The sequence below is a fragment of the Centroberyx affinis genome, unplaced genomic scaffold, assembly GCF_046629955.1.
Source record: "Centroberyx affinis isolate AG114_WGS23_722 - 3 ecotype Tasmania unplaced genomic scaffold, CSIRO-AGI_Caff_v1 ptg007750l_1, whole genome shotgun sequence".
NCBI classification, from domain to species: Eukaryota; Metazoa; Chordata; class Actinopteri; order Beryciformes; family Berycidae; genus Centroberyx; species Centroberyx affinis.
In genome coordinates this window covers 1-12,738 of record NW_027283900.1, presented here as the reverse complement: position 1 = coordinate 12,738, position 12,738 = coordinate 1, and the positions used below count along the sequence as shown (strand labels likewise).

General features: G+C 41.7%; 1 protein-coding gene across 1 annotated transcript; it reads right to left on the bottom strand.

Moving 5' to 3' along the window:
* Positions 1-3,856: 3,856 nt before the first annotated feature.
* LOC139639803 (collagen alpha-1(XV) chain-like) lies at positions 3,857-11,943 on the bottom strand. Its single transcript, XM_071513953.1, has 12 exons — positions 11,889-11,943; positions 9,163-9,244; positions 8,913-8,938; positions 8,407-8,505; positions 8,173-8,317; positions 7,939-8,003; positions 6,849-6,980; positions 6,538-6,645; positions 6,248-6,322; positions 5,859-6,056; positions 5,616-5,731; positions 3,857-4,079 (listed from the first exon to the last, which is right to left on the bottom strand). The coding sequence occupies exons 2-12, from the start codon at positions 9,233-9,235 to the stop codon at positions 3,857-3,859; spliced, it is 1,260 nt and encodes a 419-aa protein (XP_071370054.1). The 5' UTR covers positions 9,236-9,244; positions 11,889-11,943.
* Positions 11,944-12,738: the final 795 nt, after the last annotated feature.

Below are 12,738 nucleotides of genomic sequence, written 5' to 3'. Positions count from 1 at the left end.
TCAACAATGTCCTTATAGATGCTATGAAGTATATTCATGTGAAATATACTGTAAATAAGTGTTTCTCAAACTTTTTCATATCCAGGACTCCTAATTTAGTCCAAATTAGGGACCCCCATTTGATGAGATTTTGTCTCTCAGACCCAAATTTGAGAATAATTTTATTGTTAGATATGATTTTGTCCAGAATTCCATGACTATCTGTATTGTAGGTAGAGCGATAACAGTGAAACTATGATCAAAACAGTCATTCTTCTACATTCTCTAATTGTGTTAACTTCTTGTTAATTAAATAATGTTGAAGTTTAACAATTCATCAGTTTGCTGGGGACCCCCTCACGGACCCCTAGTGGTCCCCGGACCCCGTGTTAAGAACCACTGCTGTAGATTAATGGGAAAAAAGTTTTATTTAATAAATCATGAATAAGTAATGAGGCAATTTGTGCATCACTAGTCTATGTGCTGAAACTGATTTCCGCCATGGCTTGTGTTTGATCAAGCTAGAAAGCTTTGCAACAAGCAGCTAATTAAGCTTCAGCTTGTTATCCATTGTTGAGAGATTGTGTGTTAGATGTAATATCCATTTGGACTTCTTCCTCTGTCTTAGTCCTGCTGTACTTTAACAAATCAGCCTACAATTATCAGTGTATCACACTTGTTGTGTGTGTTGGAGTGGATTATGTGTCTGTTATGATGAATAAATGTGTAAATCTCTTGTAAGCTGACAGTGGAATCTGTTTCATCAGACAGGAACAGAACCTCCAGCCACAGTAGGCCTTAATAGTATTAAATGATACTGTATCTAGAGTGGGTCGCCAAGGCTGAGGCTGCAACCTGACCACACTAGTGATTCGTCTCATATGATCTCATTTTCATTTCAATCATATACAAGTCAAATGTAAGGAGGCAGTTGAATGATTGTGATTTCTATTTAAAGAACAACTTGACAGCTCCTTGAAATTTAAAGAAATAATAAGCTCTATTTTCAGGACTGGGATAACAGGGAACTAAACCACATTAATCAATGTGAAAATGAGTTTGAAACTTGACAATTTCATGAATTTATGGGAACATGTTATGAAATTGTGCACACAGTTATTTGAGGTCCTGAATGAACCAAAACAATGGAGCAAAGTCTGTCTTGTGTCCACGATGCCATAAATCATGGCCTGAAAATCAATTTTTTTATTATAGGTGTTGTTTAGGCTTTTCTGTTTTTTTTTTTTTTTATCTTCTTGGTTAACCTTATACCTGATGATAAATGATGATAAATGATGATCAGCCAGTAACCAATATTACTTTTGGCCATTATGGTTTTCTTTTCAGAGGTTAAAATGGCCGAGTTTGATGTGCTTTGAAGCATCAAGGTTTCAAAAACTTTGTAGAAATGTGTCATTCTTGTCTCTTACAACCAATGAAAAGAGCAGCATATGTTTAATAAAAAACAAAGGAGTCAATAGTTAAAAAAAAACAAAATAAGACATTTATTCAATGAGCACCAGTCAATACGTACAAACAAAATCTTTTTTTTTTTTCTTGTTTGAAAGGAAACATCATCTTCAGACTTGAGGACAACTAACACTTCTTTGAGGTTAAAATCAAAACATGTCAAACATTTTGTGCCTCTAACACTTTTTTACAGGCAGAACACTGAAACTACGTCTCAATCATTGCTTGGTGAAAGAAAATCTTCAGTCATTTAGTGTGCGTCATACAAAAACCTACTGCTACACAATAAAAAACAACAACAAAACAAACAACACATATATACATGTTCCAATTTCATCACAATCTTTGAAAGTGAACTTAATGTGTTGCTAGATTTTCAGATTATGTGCTGCTACAGTATAAATTAATAAGAATCACACATAGATTTCAACTCTAATACTAACGCTAAAGCACAGATGTTACTGCTGAGGCCCAATTCAAACTGCTGACTCTGTTCCAAGCAGCAGGATGACACTTCACCAGATGATGGGAAAATATTTCAATACATCTTCTTGATTTGGGTTTGAATTTGTAAAAGCAAACTTTAATATTACATTATGGAATGTTAATCAGTCAGACATATCAATGATCACTAATTCGGAATGTTTTTTTTTTTCATTATTATTTTTTGAAAATATGCCAAAATGTGATCTAAACTTCCAATATTTTCACATTAACTCTTGAAGAGTTTGACTTTTTAGAACCTTCTTAGTCCTTCATAACTGAAAATACAGGTCAAATATTACGAATATAAACAAGCCCATCAGTCTCAAAATATATGTAAAACTGATATCCAACTCTCATTTATTGTCAGTCCTTATATCAAAAACTTGAATTTCAGTGTGAAAAAAATAGCATCAATCCAACAAATCCCAATGTAAACAAAGCTGGTAGTGAGGTGGCCATGTTTGGACAGGGGGCGCCATGTAAGATGTGTGTGAGGGAACAGCCTCTAGATCTAGCCATGTGGAAAGCCAAATGAGATGTTTAGGCTTACGGTGTCTCAGGCCAGGCCCCTGTCCTACATGTGGAGTCTCAGCAAGTTCACTTTCATGTCTATTGTTTCAGATTATTGTGTTTATACATGTGTTACATGTCAAAAGCATGTGTTTCCTGACCCTGAAGTGAGATTTCTGACCTTACAGGACCAAACTGGTCTTTTCAATCCTGGTTTAATATGGAAAATGTCATCAGACCTGCAGGTGATACAAATTAATTCAACCACTGGAAGAGAGAAGATCTTAGTGGTGAAACGTTTTTGGGCCTTTGACTCTTCCTTGGCTTTCCACTGGCCAGATGAAAGACAGGAGAAACCCAACCGATGCTGTGATTGGACGATGGCGCTAGGAAGTCATTTACATATATTTACATCTTCTCTTGGAGGGACAGACAGACTGGAGCAGCAAAGCGAGGACCGGACGCTGACATCAGACAGGTGAAACGTCTCATTATGTATGCATGCTTTTCCAAATGCTTCAGATTGTGTTTATACTGTTTAAACCTTCACACCTGATTATACATGGAGAAACTGGGTCACATGACACTGATGACCAGGTGTTGTTCTCCAGTGTAAATGTATGCTTCGTCTGTATACATATCACTATTATCTTTACTCATAGGTAGGTATAAGGTGAATGAAAGGGGTGTAATGGAACTCTCAGCTCAAAACACACTGACACAACACTGGGTCTAGACTACAATACTGTCATGATGTCACAGATGAGGCTGGAATTCAAACCAGTTGCCTCTGATGGAAAAAGTGAACACAGACTTTAAGATTTTTTCCTTAAAATGAGGAATGAAATAGTTTCTGCAAAGAGGACGATATCTTGTTTCCCTGCCATGAGAACTGGGACGGCGACTTATGAATTATGCCACCCAGTTATAGTCATGATTTCCCAATACGCTCTGGTGTGTTCACACGCTTTGTCAATATAAATAAATGGAAATGTAGCGTTGGACGGATGCGGCCCGACTGATGCACTCTTTAGACTTGGAAGTGGGTTCGGAATCAAAGGTGAAATTGCACAAAGAGAAAAAAAAAATATTTCTGTTCATATTCGGAACGAACTAAAGTGGAGGGAACAGCTGTGACGCTACTTCTGTGTGTATTGCTGCATGTCTGCTGGAGTGGAGGTGCCTGCATCTATATGTGTTTAGGCGTGTGTGTGTGTGTGTGTGTGTGTGTGTGTGTGTGTGTGTGTGTGTGTCCCGCTCCAATCCTCCATTGGGGTGTATGTGCATGGTGATACATTTTCTACTTTGCACTTTTCAGCATGCCTGCATGTGTTTCTATGTATGTGTGTGTGTGTGTGTGTGTGTCCACCCCCACCCACCCCCTCCTCCTCTCCTCTCCTCTCCTCCTCCTTCAATTCCTCCTCTGGTGTGTGTTCCCCACATAGGTGTTCTCTATGCACAGCACTATGTAGTGGTTGGAGCAGGAGCGGGTGTGCTGGCCCAGCAGGCGGCCGGTCTGCAGCAGAGCCGCCTGGCCGCTCACCGCCACGTCGGCCGCCCGCCACGCCTCGCAGTAGCTGGTGGTGAGGCGGATGCCCAGAGGGCTGGAGCCGTGCCACACCAGCTTCTCCGGCCTGGTGGGGGAGAGAGGGGGGGGGGGAGACAGAGAGAGAGAGAAAGAGAGAGAGAGAGATTTTAGCGTGTGTTGAAGCTGTGGAGAGTGTCAGTAGTGTGGATCTGAGAGAGGGAGGGGAGGAGGGAAGCTGGAGCGACAGAGGACAAGCCGGATGTGAAACAAGGAAGGGAGGAAGGAAGAAAGATAGAAGGAAAAATGGAAAGATGGAAGGAAAGAAAGAAAGAAAGAAAGATGGTACGATGGAAAGAAAGAAAGAAAGAAAGAAGGAAAGATGGAAAGAGAAAGAAAACAAGAAGGAAAGAATGGAAGAAGGAAAGAAAGAAAGATAGAAAGAAGGAAAGAAAGAAAGAAAGAAAGAAGGCAGGTAAGAAAGATAGAAGGAAACATGGAAAGAAAGAAGGAATGATGGAAAGAATGAAGGAAAGAAAGAAAGATAGAAGGAAAAATGGAAAGATGGAAGGAAAGAAAGAATTAAAGAAATAAAGAAAGAAAGAAAGACAGAAAGAAAGAAAGATGGTAAGATGGAAAGAAAGAAAGAAAGATGGTAAGATGGAAAGAAAGAAAGAAAGAAAGAAGGAAAGATGGAAAGAGAAAGAAAACAAGAATGAAAGAATGAAAGAAGGAAAGAGAAAGAAGGAAAGATGGAAAGAAAGAAAGAAAGAAAGAAAGAAAGAAAAAGAAAGAAAGAAAGAAAGAAAGAAAGGCTTGGCAAGAATGGGGTTTAATTCAGCTCCCTATTGCATCTTCAAACCAGATTTGGCAGCAGTAAAGCTCAGATTGTGATCAGAATTCAACATCACCCAGATGCAATTCTGCCACAATACACAAATGGGCAATGTAAAGGAGAGGAAGAGTGGGGAAAAAAGTAACATCCACACATTTAAATACTGTAAAACTTCCAATAAAGAACAGGTCTCAAATAGTAGGCAGGGTGTCTGTGTAACTAAAGGCTGGTTTGCAATGAAAACGGCTATAAAAAATATGGCAGAATTACCAGAAAGGAGTCTAAATTCATACAATATTTAGAGCCTAAAATAATATTAAAATTTCTACAAATATCACAATATATCACCAAAGGTGCTGGTGCGAAAGCCTTGAAATTCATTAACAAACATAACTCTTTTACTTGGATCGCAATGTAAATGTGTGTCAATAACACATATTGACACATATTTACATTGCTTTTGTTTCATTCTGTTTTGATGCAGTGATGCTGTTGTTTGCAAGGCGGATGACCAGTATATCCTGGTAGCCTATTGGTGTGTCACCAATAATAAATGACATCTTTTGATAAAGCAGCGACCCACCAAAAATATTATGACCTGTGTCTAATAATTCTCTGTGTCTAATAATAGCCTGTATCTAATAAAGGCCTGCTCTCTGTTGCTGAGGTAAATAATGGTTCCAGCCCTTATTGGAAGTAATAATAATTGTAGATTCAGTGAAGCTAGTGGTGAAAGTGGCCTCCATTTCCCCCCCAGCACAAATACACTCACTGACTCACACACACACACACACACACACACACACTCACCATGCTTCGTCGGTCATAACGTTGCGTCCATCGAAGGAGTAGATGGGCGTTTCTGTGTTGAACGTGCCTCCGTGCTCAGAGAAGATCGACATCCAGCTACTGAACAACACCTCGCCCTGAGAGGAGAGCGGAGAGAGGGAAGAACCAACTCAAAACAACAACAAGGCAACGGGCAAACACGCCGTCTCATGATGCGGCATGTTCTGTCAGACGGCCAAAAAAACGTAAACCGCCTCTCCTCACCCGGAGGTTGACCACGGGCATGTCGGTGCGGTCGGCCTTCCTCACGATGGTCGCCAGGTCCTGCAGGTGGGAGGACAGGAAGGCCCGGTAGGTGGCCGTCAGCCCCATGGAGCGAGCCTGCTGGTAGCACTGGAAGTCCGCGCCCCGGATGCCGCGCATGTCCCCCTTCAGCGGGGCGTTCAGCGCCACCAGGTGGAGCTGGGAGAGAGAGAGAGAGAGGGGAGAAAATAGGCCCGGGAGAAAGAGGGAAAGGAGCAGAGAGAAGAAGAAGAAGTTGTATAGAGTTGATAGGCTTTGTTTAAAAGGATATGTGTCGCGCCTGCATGTACTGTGTGTATGTGTGGGTAGGTGTGTGTGTGTGTGTGTGTGTAAGGGTGTATTATACTCACCCCAGGTACAGAGCTGGAGACTTCTGGCACTAAGTTATAGCTGGGCTGATATCCTCTAGTCGCCTCCTGCAGCTCCTATTGAACACATTCATTGCAAAATATGTTTATTTAAAGGGGCTGTATACTAAAAATTCTGTTTTTCTACATTTTTTTTTTACATGAAAAAACTGTCAAATTAGACTGTATTTGAATGGATAGCTTCAAAGTCTTAATCTGCAATTCATAAATGTATCACATGATTTTGGTATCATCTTCTATGTGTGTGTGTGTGTGTGTGTGTGTGTGTCCACCTGGCTGTGGATCCTGTGTGGTCTGCTCCGCTCTCCAGGCCTGCTGAGGGCCTGAGACACCGCTGAGGAGGAGGGTCCCTCTGATGGCAGCTGGATCAACTCTCCTAACTGAGGAAAAGGACACACACATACACACACACACACACGCACACACACACACACACAAGAAAATTCAATATCATCTTGTTTACAGGTGACATATTTTTGTTGATGTGTTGGTATGTGGACAAAACATGACGCTCATTGATCAGAAGACCTGGGAGCATCACAGCTTTGACACACACACACACACACACACACACCACACACACCTGAACCTTGCGCCAGCCGTTGCGTGTCCGGACGTACAGCTCCCCCCCCCTGTCGGACACATAAGCCATGGTTCCCTCTGCAGCGCGGTGGCTCTCCCTGGCCAGAGCGTGCACCGTCCTGTAGGTGGTCACCTGGAGACGGACACACACACCATCTCTTAGCATCTCTTCATTATATAAAAATAGAAACATGACCTAAAAGCACATCTGTAGAAATACATCTTAAGAAGTAATTTAAAAGACATCTTATGATGGATGGTGAACCATGTCTGGGAGTGTTTTTGGGAAGCACTTTTTTAAAAGTCTATATATGTAGATAACTATCATTCATGTCATTGACAGCCCATCATAAGCTGTGCCACACACCTGTGATTCCTTGGTTGCTGATACAGATAACAGTTATAGATTACTTAATGCCCCTTTAACTAATCATTCTAATGGGTGGAAAGGATGTTTCTATTCCAGTGACTATTTCTTGAATTGACATTTGGCTGGTACACTTGAGATTGGTGCAATGCATGAGACTCAACTATAATGTATTGCCATGGCAAAAGCATCTATGACTGAACACTCCAGTAAGAGTGGTGTTAAACATCTTTATGATTCAGAGTTACTGAGCATGCTCAGTAACATATACTGTATGTATACATGATTATTTGTCATAATAGCAGGTATATACTGCAGAAAATGTCCAATTTAACAAGTCATTTAATCTAATGCTCAGTCTTAAAATCTTATCTTTCTCAAAATAAGTGAAAAAACTGCCAATGGGGTGAGATGATTCTACTTGTTTCCAATACAGTTTCACTTGTTTCAGGAATTTTCTGAAGTGTCACTATCAAGGTAAAACAAGGCAGAATAAGTCAGATCACTTCATTAGTTTCTAGTTTACAAGCTGATTTGCATTGGAAAGAAGTGAAATGATCTCATTCCTGTGGCAGATTTTTTCATCTGTTTTAAGAAATACTTGATTAAATGACTGGTTAGGATGGAGATTTGTCTGTGCCGTGCAACGCAAAGCGCTGGACAACTCCACCAGAGCAGGTCAGGGGGTGAAGTGCCTTTGCTCATGGACACACTGGAATCTTACCGGGTTGGCGTAACCTGGGGATCCTGGTGCCCCGGGGGGACCAGGAGGGCCGGGGATGTTGACCACTGGGAACAAGAACAAGCCGTAAACACAGTGAACAGAGACAGGATCAACTTAAACCTGTATATACAACATTCTGTGTGTAGCTTGTCTTGATAGAAGTCGAGCCAGATACGTTTTTGGACTTCAAAGAGCTTTCTCTGTGTCTTTCTTCTCTCTCACACAACTATGTACCTGATCCATATGCAGTCGGAGGTCCTGGGGGTCCAGCAGGGCCGGGGGGCCCTCGGGGACCAGGTCGTCCGAAGCCAGCGGCTCCAGCCTGGCCGGGGGATCCAATCGGACCTGGGGGACCCATGATGGACTCACCTTTTGGACCCTACAGAGAAACAAAATGACCTCTTAAAAGCTATGATCCAGGACTGAATGAAATAATATCATCAATCTTTAGTTGTTAGAAGAACTCACCACCAGTCCCGACTTCCCAGGCAGGCCTGGAGCACCGGGCGACCCGCTGTCACCCTTCTCTCCCTTATGTCCTTGGTAGCCCTCCTCACCTTTAGCACCCTGGGAGAGACACACGCATGAGCATACAGAAGACTAACCACACCTCAGCCTTTTATTGGAAAGTTTCCTCAAAATCTTCAAAAGTCATTTCTTATAGTAGTTTCTTACAAATGAGAAATTGTTTCATTTCCCAAAGCCTTGTGTTAATTTCTGAGAAAATCACCAACATGAATGTCTGAAAAGGGAAGCTTGGTATGTAATCCGTCTTCAACTTCTAGCTGTAACACGGTATATATCGGGGTATATTATCACGATAAAAGCACTACTTCTAAACTTCAGGATAATACTGGTATGTGTATTGGAATAATAAAATCAAAATAGTTTCAAAGTGCTTAAACAGTGACAACAAGGACGAATAATGCCTCTTTCATTTTCATTTTTCAAGTACTGGAGAGAGCAGGACTCACCACAGTTCCATCAGGTAACATGGTCTCTGAGAAGAGAGAGGACACAGGATGAAGGTCATAGCTTTGAGCTGCCGGTTACCATCATACAAGTAAGATTGCTATTTCTCCATTAAGGTAAAAATAAGAATGTATTGGTTGTTTTATTGAGTATTTTGTGCCCCTCCTATTACGCAAATACGTTACACAAGCTGTTGTGAGTGAAACCAAGCCGTTGGTAGATAATGGGGCATGTTTGTCATTGAGTTTCTACCTGGTGTGCCTGGCTCTCCGGGCGATCCCATGTCTCCTTTGTCCCCTTTAGCTCCAGCTGAGCTTCTCCTCATCGCCGCCTCCTACTCACGCACACACACACACACACAGACACATGCACATGTTAACACACGCATGGATGCATCCACATTTGCATAAGCAGGCACACATGTGCACAAACAGTCAACACGGACTTACAAACTGTTCAGCACATGGATTGACTTAATTTAGTTGTTAAAGTGAAACAGATATACAAAATGGTAAAAACACCACAAAACACAGAGGTCATTGGTTAAAACATGGCTGCCAGCACTGGAAAAACTCCTGTTAAAATACATGGGATGCATGCTGAGGACAGCAGCACACACAGCCCTCCCTCCACCAGTCTGTACTGAGAGGTCAAGACAGGAAAGGTTAGGGGTCAGGATTAAAGCAGGTGTTCTGAGATACTTTCACAGCAAGAATCTTGGTTAAAATAAAATAATAGCGAATTTAAACTATTCTTAATATTTCTGGGGATGCCCTCACAGACTCCCCGGAGGTCCCGGCCACTTTGAGAACCGCTAATATGGCAACACCAAGCCTGTGGTGATAAAAGAATTCAGTTTTGGGCCATTGGGTCAACTGCTAAATGATGAGAACATAGACACCAAAATCATCAATGTGTCCCCGGTAGATCATTCGTCTAGCACTCCATGCTAACACTTTAGCATACACTATGCTGAGTGATAGTAGGCAACTAGCTTTATTTCAAAATAAAGTGATCAAAATGAGAACTTGTAGCAACGCTGAAGCTAAATGATAAGTAATCTTAAATAATATCCAGCTAAATCTGGCAGGTTTGTGTAAGAGGTTGGTAAAAAAAATTACACAGAATTTGCTGTATTATGACATTAGCTGTATTGAGTAAATTATGTTCATTTTTTAAATTCATGAACCTATAGGACATATAATAAAAAACACAACTTCTGATTACTAAATGGTCAGTCTTCTTACTTTGAGATAATGCTAGTCGCCTACTATCACTCAACATAGTGTATGCTAAAGTGTTAGCATGGAGCACCGCAAATGATCTACCACGACACATGGGTGATTTTGGTGTCTATGTTCTCATCACTTAACAGATGAGTTGACCAATCAAGTTAAGATACATTTATAGTCATGACCTTCACCACACCCAGCAACTAAGAGGTGAAATCTGAAGAAGATAAGAGCCAAATTCCAATCAGCAGGGTTCTTCTACATCATGTCTAACAACCTTCATCGATTTAAATGGAAATCTTGTAAATTTTTGCTGCTACCATGACAAGAATTTCTCTATATATCCCCGCATAGTGTTTTTCACCGGTTTAGTTGATTGGAATTTAGCCAAGGAGACACCATAGCGTTCACAATGGCCGCAGAAGACTCTTTGAAGAGGATGTTATGTAGCAATACAGCACCCACACACCAGCATCATAAAAGAATTGCTTATACATTTCAAGGACCTCGTCTATCTGGATCCCATCCAATCAAACAGCACACCAGAGTCGGGTTTATGTCACTTTCAATACAATCAGCTCAGGAAGTGGATTTATTTGAGCATTTTGAGAAACCTTTAGCACCCATGTGTCCCTCATATCCAACCTTTTTAGGTAATAATTGAGAATAAATGCTCTTTCTCACTTTTGAACTGACTGAACTGAAAAGTGATGGGGGGGGGGGGGGGGGGGGGGGAGAGGGGAGGGGAGGAGAGGATAGAGGAGAGGAGGTTAAGTTGGTGCTGTTCGTAGCCCAGACCAGAGCGCTGCCATGCTGCCACACCCACACACCGACGGACCCACCCGATGGTCCGATTCCGAACCGAAACAGACCAATCAGGTGGTCCGACTCAGACTTACTCGTCCCATTTTGCAGTGCGGTCTGGGGCGCACCGGGAACACTGTCTTTAAGATTCAAAGGAGGAGAGCACGGTAATCAGACTCAGTGATTAAGGCGAATGAACTATCACCTAGCATGAGTCAGGGTCAAAACAATGGGCGAGCCTCACAGACATGGATTAAGCCTCGTCATCGACATAAAGGAGAAATCCACCCTCGTATTCATAGTGTTCTGTTACATCACCACACGGCCATCTTGGTAGGAAAATAGCTGATTGTAATATATTAACAAGTGATTATAATCAAATGACAGCCACAGCCAATGAGCTGTGTCTATGATAAACACCATATTGGTAGGAAATGCATGTGACATCATGGGAATACTATGAATACTTGGTACACTGCTATATATCATTAATTTGTGATGTTCAATGCATTCCAGGAGTTATTTTAATAACCTACACACTGGCTTCCAGTGAATCCATGAAAAAACATGGCAATGGTGGCGCTCCAAAAATGACTTAACCTAAATAATTCCATATTTTTATTAATGATCAACATCGATGATCAGCGCTCAGTGATGCTTAATGATGCTCTGAGGAAGCTTACATGCCAAACCCTGATGCAGGCCATTAATAAAAATACGGTATAATAGGAGTTAGATCCTGTCGTATAAAGTGTTTTGGATTGCTGCCAGTCCCATGTTTTTCCATAGATTTGTTGGAAGCCACGCTTAATCCACGACTGTGAAACAAACCTTTGAAATACTGCAGTGTCAAGTCCTGACCATTCATCATCATCATCATCACAGGCCATGAAGTCAAAATGGCAAATCAGTAAAGTAAGGCACCAACGGGTTCATACTTACTCCGTTCAGCCCAAGAATTCTTCCTGGAGGTCCGGGGGCGCCGGGAGGACCTGGGGGTCCCTGAGAGAGAGAGAGAGAGAGAGAGAGAGAGAGAGAGACAGAGAGAGTGACACATACAGAGCATGTAAACATGTATGCATCCATACAATTTTAAAAGGGAAGATTAAGGTCAACAGCGGGGAAATCTCTCATCTTTTCCTAATGCAGCATCTTACCGGTAGGCCAACAGACTCTCCTCTGTCACCTTTCCTCCCTGGCATACCAGGACGTCCCTACAGAAAGAGAGAGGGGGAGAAATAAAACTTTATTTGTGCCCAATGCAAATGCAATAAATAAAGTTCCTGATCCAAATAAACAAGACCACAGGTACTGACCGATCGACCGGGGAAGCCATATTCTCCTTTAAGTCCAGTTGGTCCTATTGGGCCCTGAAATAAACAAACAACCAGTCAGCTATAATGAAAGGAAGCCTTGCATTGCTGACTCAGAAACCATATTAGATTTCCATCAAACACAGTGAAATTACCGCTATAATAAGCACAAAAACAAGGTGTCCGTTCAATGCAAGCTTATGAGCTTTCAGAAAATACAGAGTTTGCAGTTACTAATGCTGTAATTTAATATTAACTCGCCATGAGTCCAGCAGGTCCTTGGTAGCCGCGGTCACCCTGTGACACACAAAGCAACACAGCAACATGTGAAAGACGGGAATACAACAGAATATGGCAACTTTTTCTCTTAGAACTCATGTTTTTTAAAAGATTTCTTCTTGGGGCACCCAGCCTGACTTTGGGTTATTGTGAATGCTTGCCTGCTTCCAAGTAATTCTTTATCCTCATTTTTTAATCTA